Genomic DNA, 16,492 nt, shown 5'->3' with positions numbered 1-16,492 from the left:
GTTGTTTGCAAACCGCCTAACGATGTAATATGATTTTCGACACTGATAATGTATCGAATGAAAGTTATCTTTCAAATTCATCGTACTCACCAAAATAAGATGCTTCAAGGTCCGCGCTTTAATCCGTTACGAGTTTTTCCATTTGCGCTTGAACTCTATCAAATTAAAATTTTAAAGCATATATATATATATATATATATTACATGTATTTCGCTACATGAAGTTTCTATCAAATGTCTAAAGCGAATTAATATTGACCAACTCAGAGGAATTTATTTAAACAAATTGGACCACTTAATGAATATTAATGTACTTGACATACATAGATGACTATTGATGAAAAATTATTGCAACGAATGAACTGTATATTATGTAAAAAATTCAATATCGTATACACAGAGAAGGTTTGCTCAAGAAACAGTCGAGAAACGATTTTATTCATTCTGCTTTTGGAATCAAACGGTCCAAGTTATGCAACGATTGTCCAAATCTACAGATTGTTACCAGCTTTATCTTCACATCGTGGTTTCATCTTGACCTAATTTTTGACCTGCAGACAATTCCCCGTGCTCGATAGGAATGCTCAACTATAGTAAAGTATGAAAAACCTAATAGTTTAAAAACATCTGTAAAAAGAAATGTCCAATAATATAATCATTGCCATAACCGTCGCATACAATTCTGAAATAATTTCTTCTTTGTCGCGTCAAAATCTACATGATTAATTTTATCACGTAAGAGATTTATCAATATCAACTGTATTATTGAAAATAAGAATGCGTTGATAAGAACTCAAAAAAGGGAAACAATAATATGCATTAAACAAGCAGAAAAGATATTACCGAGTTTCCGGCGCGTTTTCGCAAGATCCATGCATTGATAATAAACTATAACGCGAGAGCCTATGACATCAAGCGAGTCTTGGATGATGTATTGAAATTCTCATGAACGTTGACTCTTTCCAAGCACGAAGCAATGTTCACACTTTGTGTTTTGAAATTGTACATTATTCGTAATGGTTAAGAATTTATATTATTTTAATTTAAGAGTTGTATAGTGTCGGGTCGATATAAAAGAAAATGTATACAGAAAAGTATTTTAATATTTTTCTAACATCACAAAAAATTATACTGTTTTAAACTATTCTATTTTATAAACTTATGGATTTAGGGAAGAAATATAAAAATGGTATTGAATCCGTGTTTTGAAAAAAAATTTCTTTATCAATAGCGAACGTCAGTGTTAATAGTTCGTGATCAAGACATCCACGCGACAATTAGTACATCGCGTCTATTCTCTAATTCTTCAATTGTACAGGACTGTTCAATAAAATTGATAGAATCGATTTTTAAAGTTCTGTACATAACGAGGATTTGACTACATCCATCAAGTCAAGCGAAGAAAATCCAATGAAACCAATAAATATTTACGTCTTCAGATTACCTCGTGTGTCCTCGTCACAAAGGCAGAAAATATCTTAATTCGACTCGCACGTGTTCTAGTTTCTTCCTTTATTGCTTAATAATTAGTTTTTATATAAATTGAAAATAATGCTAAACATTTGATTTCCTCGCAATGTATGTATCCGAAATTAATAGATTTTAAAAATTTCAGAATACAGCGGTTAGTTAATTCCTTTTTCTCGTTTTTACAGAACATAGTCTTGTCCTTATTCATAAGATCAATGAGCAATGCCTTCACCGATCTTAAAAAGATTTTGGCTGAGAAAATTCCTAAAGAACAAGAGCGTGTCGCGGCTTTCCGTAAAAAGTACGGAACCACCAAAGTTGGAGACGTTACAGTGAACATGGTAATTCTTGTTTCTTGTGCAATTCTGACTATATTATTCGTTTTTCTTACTAAGCATCTGATGATGAATAGATTATCGAACGTAACAGCAATGTTATTGCCAGAACGGAACGTTACGTGACAAAAATGATATATTAATAGATTAAGGCGCATAGAAAACACAATACGTATTAACTTTTGTAATGTTCATAGGTGGACGATAAGGACTGTACATATAAACAAATTTGTAGGTTCTCGGAATAATTCTATCACTTTCTCAATGATTTTCTGGAGGATAGAATTCTTTGTGTTTAATTTAACGAGATCTGACTAAGGAAAAAACTTATGCAATAATATGTAAATAAAATATTTTCTCCTTCTTTTCGTACGATACGTTGTATGCTTATGTTCCTAATTCTTATATGCAAAATTAGATTACGAACGATATGAAAGTAACATTCAAATCAGTTTAAAGTGCGGCTCCTGTAGTCAATAGTCAGAGATCAATGTCACTGAACATATCTCCCCTTTTTTCTTCTATCTTTTTGCGCCTAATGTTGATATCGAGTGATAACTTTTTCGTTACTTTTTAGATTTATGGTGGTATGCGCGGGATATTAGGACTTGTATGGGAACCGTCGGTTCTAGATCCTGAAGAAGGTATTAAATTTCGAGGAAAATCGATTCCGGAATGCCAGAAGATTCTACCGAAAATCAAAGACGAACCACTTCCGGAAGGTTTGTTCTGGCTGCTGATTACCGGTGATGTTCCTACGGAAGCTCAAGTGAAAGAAATCTCCAAAGAATGGGCCTCCAGATGCGCGTTACCTGATTACATAGTCAAAACTCTGAACAACTTTCCCAAGTCGGTTCATCCCATGCATCAATTCTCCGCAGCGCTCACTATTCTAAGTACAGACAGTATATTCAAAAAAGAATACGAGGCAGGTATACACAAATCCAAATATTGGGACGCCACTTACGAAGATATAATGAACCTGATTGCCAGATTACCCGTACTCTGTGCCATGATATACAGAAACCTTTACAAGGATGGCAAACTCGGGGCATCCGTGAACCCGGACGGAGACTGGTCTGGCAATTTCGCAAAAATGCTCGGTTACGATGACCCACAATTTGCTGAACTTTTACGATTACACCTGACGATTCACGCTGATCACGAAGGTGGAAATGTATGTGCGCACACGACCCATTTGGTGGCTTCGACATTGTCCGATCCGTATTTGGCATTCGGCTCTGGAATGAACGGTTTGGCAGGTCCTCTTCATGGCCTTGCAAATCAAGAAGTATTGCTATGGTTAAAGAAGATGTGCGCTGAAATCGGAGATAGCCCCACTGATGACGAGCTGAAAGAATTTATTTGGAAGACGCTGAAGAACGGTCAGGTTATTCCTGGATACGGTCATTCCGTACTAAGAAAGACTGATCCTAGATATATATGCCAAAGAGAATATGCAATGAAGCACGTGCCGGATGACAAACTAATCAAGGTAAAGTTCTCGAATAACTCATTCAATATTTGTATAAAGCTTCTATATAGTTTATTCCTTACTAATGACTTTATTCGTATATATCTAGCTCGTTGCTCAAATGTATAAAGTAGTTCCCCCCATTCTTATGGAACTTGGTAAGGTAGCAAACCCATGGCCAAATGTAGATGCTCATTCGGGAGTTCTCTTACAATGCTATGGAATGACAGAGATGCAATATTACACTGTCCTGTTCGGAGTATCACGTGCTCTTGGTATTATGGCATCTCTCGTTTGGTCTCGTGCTCTAGGTCTTCCAATAGAAAGACCCAAATCCATAAGCACTGACAAGCTTATGGAATTGGTTAAAGCTAAATAAAAGAAAACCATTCTTATTCGTGAAAAATTATAGTTACTAAAGCTTTCTAGCGTTTTTTCAACATAGAACGAACTTATATACAATTTAATTGTCAAGCTCTTTAAGAAAATGCGTACATTAACGGTAAACAAAGTTCATTTTAAATATACGTGTTGCTTTTTATTAACTTATACAATAACAATTTTAGAAATAAAAATGACATAATTCATTGTACAGTTAGTAAATCACTAAGCATTTACTGCTGTCTGATCCCGTGGTGGAATTTACACGTGTGTACCGACTAACAAAAACCACTCGAAGGATCAGTCTCGTGATGAGACGTAAGAAATAAATTGATCAGCCGAGAATTTAGAATCTTTTCGACTTTCGGTTTTTCCATTCGCGACAAGTTCGTTTTCGGCTCGTCCGTCGACTTATTAATTGATAATATTACCAATATATATAATAATATTGCCAATCATTGTATCTTGTATCGACCACCTCCTTTCCGTAGACCTTTATTTGTGGGAGAGGAGTTTTCCGTGAGTGTAAGAGTAGTGGAGAACGACAAATAATTTTTTCGCAACGGTGAAGAAATTTTCAAAGCGTTTGCCGTTCGATTACTAGATCATTAGAAATGGTTTCTTCGGAATTTCGTAATTTCTATTACCTGCAGATACCTTCTAAACAATCTACACTGTTTCTTTATTATACATTTTAATTATTATTCATATATGAAAGGAAGGAATAAAATATAGTAAAATATATAATTTAAAAGTATTTTAAAACAGAAATGTAGAAAAGTTACTGCTCATTTATTCGAATTAATATAGCATGTACATAATTTGTTTTATAATCTCATTGTATTATACCATAATTTTAATTAATAAAATCGGATAAACAGGATAGGAAATTGTATGTTACAGTACATAGTTCTTTTTTGACATTTCATAAAAGAAAGTTTGATAAATTTCTTTTACATTAATCTCAGTCCTTATGTTAATTAACAATCTTACACGTAAACATTTCGTGCTTGCTATGTTAATTAATTAAAAATAACCAATTTAAAACAAATATTTTTAAATTTGTTAATTTTTGAAATTTTGTTTGATTAATATCTAATCATATAAAAAGCTTAAACGCAGACACATATATTTGATTCACATGACTTATATAATAATGAAAGTTATATAGTAACGAAATTAAACAACCTGTATCTTGTACTGTATTTGAAAATTTCTATATAATGAAAGCTTTGTTAACGACAGTATATATTATAATATCGTGTATTTGTAATAATATGTCATAGTTAAGACAATTAATTGCTTCTTTTCTCAATATGAGAAAACTGCTATTTATTCTTATGAAATGTTAAATGTATGATCTCACTCTTGTTTTAGACGGCATTTGTCTTTCATATGATGATGTTAACAATTTCTACAATCGTCTTTCTCATATGTTACTAACGTATGTGTTCTAAATTTTAGTAATTGTCAAATACTAGAGTATTTTTAGCTATACAAAGTAATCATGAAGTAAATAAAATAAATGAGACAGCTGTTAATCGGATAGTTAGAGATTAGTAATACTTAAAATAATTCATAATACATATATTGAAGAATACAATAGATATATTTTTACAATAGAATGAGTTTTATACATAAAACACATCTTTGTAATATTTTGCACACAAATGGAATTAAATATTCCCAATAAACAACCATCTCACTGTTGAATACTCGTATCACAGAGCAGTTTTCTGCTTCTAAATGTTTGGTTAGATCGGTTGAATAACTTGCCTTGAAATTCTTAAAGATGTTTGCAGTATCAAGTATTAAGAAATATTTAAATTCTTGTACAGAACGTTGAAAAATATGTGGTTTAATTGGTGCTAAATTGAAGTTGACTTTTTACAAGTGTTTGCTATTAATGTGAAGTATAAAAAACTATGTACATAGGTATATTTTTGAAAACTGCACAGACTAAATAATTTTTATCTGCGCATTAACTCAATAGAACAAATAAAAATACCTTGTCTATCTTTATTGTTATATAAACAAAGGTGGACGGGATCAAGATTAAATTCTTTATCCTTCAAATACACATGCAATATTTTCACTACATTTGTTATTGAATCAAAAATAAAATTTTATAGCTTTCAGACTGCAATTTTAATATAGCATAATTATGGCTATAAATAATCGGATGTGCTCATAGATCATACATTAAATTTGGCAGTCCTGTTGTAAAGTGTTCATAATATATATATATTTTCTTATACACAGATAAAAAAATTTTTACTATAGATACTTCTCTTAATGCAACAATATTTTCTATAAAAGACTCTGGATATTCTAAATTTTTCCATTTTCTTATAACATAATGTTTTGAATATATTTTACACAGAGAATAGTTAAAACATTATTTTAGTTTTATATCATAATCATTTACCATTATATCTTATATCACATTAATAGATGAGACAAAATTTACCCGTCCACCACTTGATTTATTAAGTGTCTGCAGCAATAATGTTAATCAATATATGCAGTTACACTTTAAGTTATGCATGAAGCTAATGTACCATTTGAAAAAAGATCATTCATTCTTATATCATTTGTACAATTGTAGAGTGGCACAGTAACTTACATTGAACATATACTTTACATTTGAGATATCTTATTATATTTAAAATCAATTCTCATAATGTACGTCATGTCTTTTTTAAACGTCCAACAATCCACTCAAGACCTTGATAAAGCCTAAAACATTACAAGTCATTAATAACCTTGTTTCATAAATAGGATTGTAACTCTAATAATGAATCTCTTTTTACCCCTCTCCAGTAAGTGCACAACAGCTTTGTATGTGCCATTGATGTTTTTTAATGGAAGTTAAATCTAGTTGTCTAGAAATTTCAGCAGCTGTCATGCTGCCTTTTAAGTCTTGTTTATTAGCATAAACTAAGACATTGGCTTTGCTTAATTCTTCATGATTTAGCATTGAGTACAATTCTTCTCTTATTACACCAAGTCTTTCCCTATCTGTACTATCTATAACCATAATAATAAACTCAGTATTAGTATAATATGTGGACCATGCAGCTCTCAGGCTTTGTTGTCCACCCAAATCCCACATTATGAAATGAATATTTTTCCAAACGACTTCTTCAACATTGGATCCAATAGTTGGTGATGTATGAACAACTTCATTCATTAGGAACTGGTATAATATAGTAGTTTTACCAGCATTATCTAACCCTACCATAACTATTTTATGTTCTGAAAAATAAAAAGATTTTGGTTACATTTAAATAAAAATTTGATGAATTATAATTAGAAAATTTAATAGTTTAAATTATAGTTATTTGAATTATGTATTCAAAAGCTTTAAGTATTCATCTTATAATGTGAAAGAAAACATATGTTAACATATGTTTAAAGTAGGACAATGAAAATTTAAAGCACTTTTAACAAAAATATATTAATTACAAGAGTAATTAGCAAACTCACAAAGAACAGTTACACTTGTAACTATAATTTGTATTCACATCAGCATATGTCAAGGTTTATAATTCATTTATTTCAAACTTTCTATTTTTTATCACTGTATCTATTATTAAATTTTTTGTGATCAGAAAAAGCTATTATACCCATATCTTTTTTAAGCATATAAATATGGAGAATATAATCATGAAGTTAATATAGATTTTATAGTATCTGAGTAAATTTATTATTGCTAAATTTTGTGCATCATTTTTGTATATTATCAAAGTAAAAAAAAAAGAAGGAACACGACTTTTGCTCATATGATTTTAATAAATGATCATCATTTTTCACTTATTATTAAGCATAAATTTATTGCAATTTTAATTTTATATGATGACACGCATAAAACAATACAATAATTGTGACACAATATTGTTACTACATATGATAAATTTACCTTCATTGCCAAAGAGACTCCACAACTTTGCAAATAATAATCCCATATTGATCAAAACAGTAAACCACTCAGTTAATATTTATTTAATCGTGTTTCTGTAGTGTCTTTTTCTCGATAAAAAAGATGTATTTAGTTCCAGAAGTGGGACATTTCATTGTCAGAGGGTTATGTACACTTTTCTCTCAAGTTCCTTTGCAATATGTATGTAGTAAATTTGCTTCATTATTAATACATTATGATGTGAAATATATACTTAAGAACTGTTGTAAACTGTTGAAAATACAGTAAGGATAACCCAAAAGTGAAAGAAATATGTATACGAAAACCTTCCCTAATCTAATCAAGCAAATCGCGACATGTTGCTTTCCCAATTAAAACATCCATACGTTCGATGTGTCCAATCATCGTTTAGCAATAACTGAAAGCGATGTCAGTTCTGTATATATGTAACCTGATTGGAGCTAAAGAATCCTTAATTAAACGCGCGTAAAACGAAAACACTTAAAACTCTTAGAATGAAATTCTCTTGACTAAGATTACCTAACCGATTTTGCTGAATCACTATCTATATTTTCCTTTAAAAAACAAGGGAACTAGTTATAGTGAATGTAACTGAACGAAGTTCACATAATTATAAAGACTTGATATTATCTGATATTATCTTATATTGTATTAAGATAAACTGTAATGTTAAAGATTATGATCAATATGATACAAACATTAATTTAAACCTTTTAATAGCAACAATTTTATTATATAGGCTAAAATATAAATTAAACTTTAAATTTTGATGCCTTAGAGCAAAAAAGATTACACATTTTATATGTTGTAAAAAATTATAAATATTTTATATTTTATAAACATTTATAAATTTTTAAGTAACGATTTTTAACAAATTAATCAGATTTATCTAGTTATTATTTCTTCTACACTATAACGTAAAATTTTTTTAAATGTAATAAATATTTGAAAATTCAGTAAAATACTATCTTTATAAAAGCTAAGTTTTTTAGGATATAAAATAACAAAATGGAAAATTCGAATTTTCCATTGTTTTAATTATCATTTAATATTACATTTATAATATATCTAAATAGTGATAACATTATGAAACGTTTTAAGTCTCCATAGTGTGTTAACATTATGCTGACCTTGTGTACTGCGATTGGCTTACGAAATGTCGGCTGATGTCGAATCTACTCCAGTATGAACATTCATTCCTGATCTTTGTGGGAAAGCATTCGGCCACTTGTTGCTTTGATATAAAACCAAAGAGAACAAAGCACATCTTATTTTGAAAAATAATACTTATTAAAATGAGTAAACCGTGAGTCATCTTTACATTATTTTTGAAATGTTAAAAATTTAAATTTGTGAAAAGAATTTAGATAATTGTTTTTATGATAATGTGGTTTATATAACCATTTCTATCCGAGTTAATTTTAATAAATGATTAATTAATTTAAAAAAGTAAAAAGTAGAATAAATATAATCTAAATATTATACTAAATATTATAAATTAATTTAGAAAATCAAATTTTCATTTGTATATATTGTAATATGTAACATATAATGTATGAGATATGTATAATGTAAAAGATATATTTTCAAGTGACTCCTAATTTAGTAAAAAACATAATTTACTTTGTAGAGTTGCTGATATTGCCCTTATCGGGTTGGCTGTTATGGGTCAGAATTTAATCCTAAACATGAATGATCATGGATTTGTGGTGTGTGCCTACAACCGTACAACAGAGAAAGTCAAATCTTTTTTGGAAAATGAAGCAAAGGGCACAAAAATAATTGGTGCATATTCATTGAAAGAAATGGTAGACAAATTAAAATCTCCAAAAAGAGTAATGCTTTTAGTAAAAGGTAAATTTCTGTTATAAATTATAAATTCGAGAACAAGAATTTGATCTCCCAAACTATTGTTAAATCTATTACTACTCCTAAACTTGTATTTAGATGTGTATTTGTAGTGATACTGTGTGTTTTAGGTAGTATACTTAGTATAGTTTGTATATCTTTCAGTCTTTTGTTAACTGGTATATAGTGATATACTTCTTGTCTTTTTTGGATTTCTGTTTTCTTTCTAATGTTCTAAGCAGAGGGATCATAACTCTTTGAAATCTATGTTAGTTTACCATTTTCTATCCATTTTGATCTTATTTCTTTGTATATGGGCCATTTAGTTAAGATTTGGCTTCTAATTTCTATCTTTTTCCTATTGCATGTTCTATATTCTGTACTTTTGTTTATTTTGTATTTATAACTCTTTTCAATTATCATTACTCATCCTAATTTCCCTATTAATCTTATTTGTGCATTAATTTTGTTAGTAGAAGCAGTATTTTCATATCCAAATATTTAAATCTTTTTAGTTCTATGGCTTTGATAGTATCCTTATAACTCTCACTGTAGGTCAAGTCTACCATTCTCCTCTTATTTTCTTCATATAGTTTGCCTGAGAACTTTATGTAATTGAAATAATCATTTACAATATTATATCATCTTTAAAGCTGGCGCTGCTGTGGATGCATTTATTGAACAATTAGTACCTTTATTGTCTCCTGGAGATATTATTATTGATGGTGGTAACTCTGAGTACCAGGATACTGATAGACGAACTAAGGAGCTAGAAAAGAAAGGAATTTTATTTGTTGGTAGCGGTGTTAGTGGAGGTGAAGATGGTGCTCGATATGGACCATCTTTAATGCCAGGTGGAAATCCCAAAGCTTGGCCACATATTAAACAAATCTTTCAGGTGATTTTTTTTAGCATTGAAATATAATTATTTATTTAGTATATAATATAAATTACTTAAGTATACATATTTTTTTAGTCAATCTGCGCAAAAGTTAATAGAGAACCTTGTTGTGATTGGGTTGGCGAAAGAGGTGCAGGACACTTTGTAAAAATGGTACATAATGGTATTGAGTATGGTGATATGCAACTTATTTGCGAAGCATATCACATTATGCGAAATGGTTTAAAACTTAATCCAGAAGAGATGAGTCAGGTCTTTGAAGATTGGAATAAAGGAGAACTTGACTCATTTTTAATTGAAATTACGAAAGATATCCTTAAATATAAGGATGAAAAAGGATATTTATTAGAGCGAATTAGGGATACAGCTGGTCAAAAAGGCACTGGGAAGTGGACAGCTATTGCAGCACTAGATTATGGAGTACCTGTAACTCTAATAGGAGAATCAGTCTTTGCTAGATGCCTTTCTGCTTTACAAAGTGAAAGAATAGAAGCAAGCTCAGTATTGCAAGGTCCTGATGCTATATATCAAGGCGACAAGAAACAGTTTCTAGAGCATTTGAAGAAAGCTCTCTATGCCTCCAAAATTATTTCCTATGCACAAGGATTTATGTTATTAAGAGAGGCTGCTAAAATTCACAATTGGAATTTGAATTATGGTGGTATAGCTCTTATGTGGAGAGGAGGATGTATTATAAGAAGGTACACAGATCTTTATGGAAGTTTTATAATAATTTTAGTAACAATAACTTATCATTCAATTTTTGCTTTTAGTGCATTTTTGGGAAATATAAAAACAGCATTTGAAAAGAATCCAAAACTTTCCAATTTATTATTAGATGATTTCTTTGCTAATGCAATGAAAGAATGTCAAGCTAGTGCTCGGATAGTAGTATCTACAGCTGTAACATTAGGCATAGCAACTCCTGCATTATCAACTGCTTTAGCTTTCTATGATGGCTATAGAACAGCTCGACTTCCAGCAAATTTACTTCAAGCTCAACGAGATTACTTTGGAGCTCACACGTATGAATTACTTGGCCAAGAAGGAAAATTTGTACATACTAATTGGACTGGACATGGTGGAAATGTATCTGCATCTACATATGATGTATAATAATTACTAACATAATTTTATGCTAATAAAATGTACATACAGTTAATGTTACAGTTGAGGTTAATGTTATGGTTGATAAATCTATCAATATGTATTAGATCTAATAATAATAATTGGTTATGTAAAACTGCTGAAAATATTTTGTTTAAAAAGATACAAGTTTATTAAAAAAATATGTTACATACATTTGTATATGTGTGTAAATTATTTGTTCTTTCTTAAATTATAAACTGATATTTTTAAAAAATAAAGATTATTACTCTTCTATGATACATTACTTTACTAAAATACAATATACATACATACAATTTTATACAATAAAATGATAGGCCCATATACACTTGCATACATATATATGTGAGTGCGTGCGCGCGCGCGTGTGTATCAGCAAACTGTATATTTATCCACGAAATGAAAGCAGTAATAATTTCTAACATACACCTACCTATGTACATATGCTTTCGTATAAGAAAGTCTGTATTATGAAAAAATAGTAGAGCATGACTTGTGGAGTCGCTCATCATTCTTGTGAAATCAATGCGGAAGTAATTTATCTAACCTATTTGTCGTTACAATTATAACTATGTTACATTTTCAAATAACAATAAATGTATGTGATTTTAAATAACTTTTTTAGTATATTAACAAAATTTATTAAACACCTAATTTTAAATTAAAAGGCTTAATAAGAATGTAACATTTAGATTGACAATATACTCATATTGACTAAAATGGAAATCCAAGTAAAAATAATTTCGCGCCATGATTCACCAAAGTTAAATAAAACTTCATATAGTTTAAACTAGCATACATTATATGTAATTAGCATAATTATATACGTCTTCCTTATTTTCATTGGTACTCAAATAACATCAATTTCAATTTATACGATTGTATGATAACGTTAGTAATTTAATAAACATAATATTTGGTTTATTTTAAGTAATATGTATGTATCTTTCTTTTAGATAGAAGTGTAAAGGAAGCTTTTATTGTAATTTCATAATAATGAATTTTAGAAAATATTAAGAGTATAACTAATACTTTGTAGTATATTTCATCTATAAAATTCTGAAAAATACTCTAATACTACATACCTATGTACATACGTTACTTACATATATGTGAGAAACTAATCTTGTAGAACCCTATTTGAGCCGTCCCTGAAGCACATCGGTTTTACTGACCATAGACGGGCGACGTAGTCTGCATCATTCATTTGCAAAATGGCTGACCACAGGGAAAGGGATTCATACTATTCGCAAACGGATTTAAGATCAAAAAATGATGATCCACCGAATTCACGTTTATTTGTTATATGCCACAAAAGTCTTGAAGAAGATGATCTTAGAAAAGCTTTTGAAAAGTTTGGGAAGATCGAAGATATTTGGGTAGTGAAAGATCGAACAACGGGGGAAAATAAAGGTAATTTCTCTTGTCTACACAAGAAATCAATAAGACTTTATTTTCTTTTTAATCATCTTTTACATATTTTTAAATTTATCTATATACATATTTTTTATTTAGGAAAATTGTTTATTTATATGCTTTTTACGAGTTATTCAAACATTTGAAAAGTAATGTGTCTTGTTTATCTAGGAGTCACATATATTAAATTTTCAAAAACATCAGAGGCAGCTTTTGCTCTTGAAGAGATGAATGGAAAAATGTTGGGTTCTGTTGGAAGACCTATTAAAGTAATGATTGCTTCAAAGTAAGAATTATAATAGTTATTCCAAAATATCTTTGAAAGATTTTATTCTTTGTTGATATATTTATTTGTTGATAAATGTGAAAATCTAGATATTTGTTACAGTCGTGATCAAGGATCTGTCAGAGAAACAAACGAAGAAGAAAGATGGGTCCGTCTCTTTTGTGTATTACCTAAGTCTATGACAGATGGTGAACTTCATCGAGAATTTTCAAAGTTTGGATCTATAGAATATGCAACAGTAGTTAAAGACAGAAATACGAATGAATCAAAAGGCTTTGGTTATGTAAAATTTCAAAAAGTATCTAGTGCAGCGAAAGCATTTGAAGAATGTGATAGAAAATACAAGGCTGTATTTGCAGAACCAAAAAAACCAAAACCTGAACATATTGATGTGAAATACAACAATGGAATATCTTCTCATTATGATAGCGCTGGTGGAGGTTATAGTTCATCAAATTTTGGAAAGAGCAGTATTAGTTTAGAAATTGCCACAAATTATCCTAATTCTGAAGGTTATACACATTTGCAAGTAATTGCACATCCAGCATTGAACCAAGATCAATTATGGAAATTATTTGACATTGTACCTGGATTGGATTATTGTCATTTGAAAAATGACGTACGATATAGAATGCCAAGAGGTCAGGCTGTTGTAGTATATTCTAATCCTAGTGCAGCAGCATATGCAAGAGAAAAGTTTCATGGTTTTGAATATCCTCCTGGTCACAGGATGATAGTTAAGCCGGATTTATCAAGTGCTCCACCAAAAAATGCAATAAAACCTGGTAGTTCTGCTGCTGGAATTGCTAGTGCTAGGACAGATTTGGCACATTTAGCTGAAACTATTGCTCAAGCTACATCTTTAATTCAAGCTGCAGGATTAACTGCACCAAGTGAGAGATTATTTTATCTACATAATGTGATAATGTATGATTTTTTTGTTTAATTATATTTTTACATAATTAGGTTTAGAGCATTCGATGTGTGTGAAATTACCACCTGTGCAACCAATGGCTAGTATAGATGCAGAGGTTGCTAAAAGGTGTTTCATTGTATGTGGACCTCCAGTACCTCCAATATATGCAATGAAAGATGCTTTCTGTAGATTTGGGAACCTTATAGATGTTTACATGCTTCCGGGGAAAAATTGTGGTTATGCAAAGTATGCCAGTGTGCAAAGTGCAAATGAAGCAATCGAGGTATATTTTATCATGCTTTATTTCATCATAATGACTTTTTCTAAACAAATAAGACAGTTAAACAGTAATAATCAGTCGATAAAATAATAACCGTAGGTTTTACATGGACAAGAAATTTGTGGATCTCGATTAAAAGTATTAGAAGCAGAAGAGCGTAATGTTGGTGAAGATCGTAGGAAACGACTACGAACGGACGAAGACGAAAATTAAATTTTTTTTGTATACCTCGTAAGTAAATCGCTGAGTACATGGCAAAAAGAAAGGAGGGAAAGAGAGAGGCAATTAAATATTAACACCCTGACGTTGTAACTGACGATTACTTTACTCGAAAAACAGGAGAAAATGTAATTTTTCTATTTGTCTTCACAGACTGACTGGTATACACAAGCTGGACGCACGCAATAAAAGAGACGAATTTTAAGACTCACTTGACCACGTCGGGCCCGCATCCAAGGAAACTCCAACTACCTACTTTTAACTACCGCTTACGTTCGCGATTTCAACATTACTGAAACTTTAACGATACTTTACTTTATCCTTACATGTCGTTACACGTACACCTGACTTCCTAATTTTATTATTTTAAAAGGCCTGTGCGAAAAGTGATCTTAAATATTCTAGTTAAGGACATATAAAACACAAGAAATTAGTTAAATTTGGAACTTGTATCTTTAGCGCAAGGAAGGTATATGATATCGAGTATACTCGAGGTGTTTATTGTTGTATGATAATGTACTATAGACATTAATCAGAGGTAAGAGTATTTCTCAATGCATATATACTTTTGCATTAAAATTATACTGAAATGAAAATTTATTCAAACAAATTTATAAAAAGAAAAGAATGAATTTATACATTAATGATTAAGAGAATTGAATAATTTTAAAATAGAGAACATAAAATGAAATTATCTTTTAATATTTTATATTCTTAATTGTAAAACAAGAAATATGTAATTATTAATTGTAATATTAATTTTATCTATTCGCACAGGCTTTATAATATAACCTGCTTTAGGATTAGTAAAACAAGTTTTTCTTTATAATTTATATCCAATAGTTCTGTACTATTCTTTTATTAGATATAGTATGTATGGAAGAAAACGTAAAGCAATTTATTTCTAGTGTCTGTTTCAAGAAATATTTTCATAATTGCGAATAATAATATATTTCGTAGAATTTAAATTCCAAAACAAGATATATTCTGCAGAATAATATTTTTATTTTTAAATACTTTTCAAATGTGGTTTTATGGATTACAACTCTACGTGATATAAATCATTGCGAATATAAATATAACGAAGCGTATTTGAAAAATATTTTTGTGTAGATTAAAACTATATTTGACTAAATGTATATTTTGTTTTATTGTAGCTTACAACAATAATCTTAATTTTAATTACGCCAGATGTACATAATTTATTTTAAAATTATGTATTATTAATCAGATTTAATTATGTTACGTATTTCTGTAAAAACAAAATTAATTTATGTAATTACAGAATTGCAGACAGAAGCGATGCGGATAATAACAAAATTTTCCATTTAAGTATTATGAGTAAATCTTGTTTTGGAATCATTTCAGTATCACATATGTTTGTGTATAAAATATACTGATATGTTGTTTTCTATAATTAGACCAAATTTCCTGGAAAAAAGATACGTTTTCTTAGGAAATCAATATTATGTCCATAATCACATTTGTCAAATACCAATAATTGACGCACAACATGAACGTTTTATGATGGACACTTTTGTACATGTGTTAGACTGTTCTACTCAATGACCATACGCAATGATGTTTTAGGAGACTGTAACTGACTTGTTTATTTGGTGATATTAAAATACACATTAAGTATTCAAAACCTCACACTGACTTCCACTTATTTTTTTTTTTCACACTGAACAGAATATCCTATTTTACACTATGTTTATAATTTATTAACCTGACGTGTTTTTTCTGTTAACTTTCAGGATATCTCAAGGATTCAAAGATGTGTACCTGATGACTGTGATATAGCAGAGTAAGATACTACTATTATTGTATATACAAAACAAAATATAAAGAATAAATTATAATTTTATATAGTTCCTCCTTTTTATTACTGGACGG

The 16,492-nt window shown here is 29.9% G+C and overlaps 4 protein-coding genes across 8 annotated transcripts; 3 read left to right on the top strand and 1 right to left on the bottom strand.

Annotated features, from left to right (window-relative positions):
* Positions 1-842: 842 nt before the first annotated feature.
* LOC126920918 (probable citrate synthase, mitochondrial) lies at positions 843-4,388 on the top strand. 4 transcript variants are annotated; one of them, XM_050731921.1, is made up of 4 exons: positions 843-1,577; positions 1,655-1,810; positions 2,382-3,299; positions 3,388-4,388. In XM_050731921.1, exons 2-4 carry the CDS (start codon positions 1,685-1,687, stop codon positions 3,655-3,657), a joined length of 1,314 nt encoding a protein of 437 aa, XP_050587878.1. In that variant the 5' UTR covers positions 843-1,577; positions 1,655-1,684; the 3' UTR covers positions 3,658-4,388. The 4 variants fall into 4 exon arrangements, with proteins under 4 accessions (XP_050587878.1, XP_050587881.1, XP_050587880.1 ...); XM_050731924.1 differs by lacking the exon at positions 843-1,577 and adding an exon at positions 2,002-2,035 and having other exon boundaries at positions 1,666-1,810; XM_050731923.1 differs by lacking the exon at positions 843-1,577 and adding an exon at positions 2,002-2,145 and having other exon boundaries at positions 1,666-1,810.
* Positions 4,389-4,430: 42 nt separating this feature from the next.
* Positions 4,431-8,148, bottom strand: LOC126920929 (ADP-ribosylation factor-like protein 5B). The gene is made up of 3 exons (XM_050731941.1): positions 7,582-8,148; positions 6,473-6,917; positions 4,431-6,398 (listed from the first exon to the last, which is right to left on the bottom strand). Exons 1-3 carry the CDS (start codon positions 7,625-7,627, stop codon positions 6,350-6,352), a joined length of 540 nt encoding a protein of 179 aa, XP_050587898.1. The 5' UTR covers positions 7,628-8,148; the 3' UTR covers positions 4,431-6,349.
* A 583-nt stretch (positions 8,149-8,731) lies between these two features.
* On the top strand, positions 8,732-11,734 carry LOC126920916 (6-phosphogluconate dehydrogenase, decarboxylating). Its single transcript, XM_050731919.1, has 5 exons — positions 8,732-8,908; positions 9,233-9,456; positions 10,104-10,348; positions 10,427-11,052; positions 11,125-11,734. The coding sequence occupies exons 1-5, from the start codon at positions 8,898-8,900 to the stop codon at positions 11,465-11,467; spliced, it is 1,449 nt and encodes a 482-aa protein (XP_050587876.1). The 5' UTR covers positions 8,732-8,897; the 3' UTR covers positions 11,468-11,734.
* Positions 11,735-12,611: 877 nt separating this feature from the next.
* LOC126920915 (RNA-binding protein 45) lies at positions 12,612-16,467 on the top strand. 2 transcript variants are annotated; one of them, XM_050731917.1, is made up of 6 exons: positions 12,612-12,892; positions 13,067-13,181; positions 13,284-14,074; positions 14,148-14,380; positions 14,477-14,608; positions 16,354-16,467. In XM_050731917.1, exons 1-5 carry the CDS (start codon positions 12,694-12,696, stop codon positions 14,588-14,590), a joined length of 1,452 nt encoding a protein of 483 aa, XP_050587874.1. In that variant the 5' UTR covers positions 12,612-12,693; the 3' UTR covers positions 14,591-14,608; positions 16,354-16,467. The 2 variants fall into 2 exon arrangements, with proteins under 2 accessions (XP_050587874.1, XP_050587875.1); XM_050731918.1 differs by lacking the exon at positions 16,354-16,467 and adding an exon at positions 14,750-16,249.
* Positions 16,468-16,492: the final 25 nt, after the last annotated feature.

The sequence above is a fragment of the Bombus affinis genome, chromosome 10, assembly GCF_024516045.1.
Source record: "Bombus affinis isolate iyBomAffi1 chromosome 10, iyBomAffi1.2, whole genome shotgun sequence".
NCBI classification, from domain to species: domain Eukaryota; kingdom Metazoa; phylum Arthropoda; class Insecta; order Hymenoptera; family Apidae; genus Bombus; species Bombus affinis.
Note: the sequence above shows the minus strand (reverse complement) of the source record. Positions and strands in the feature narration are given on the sequence as shown.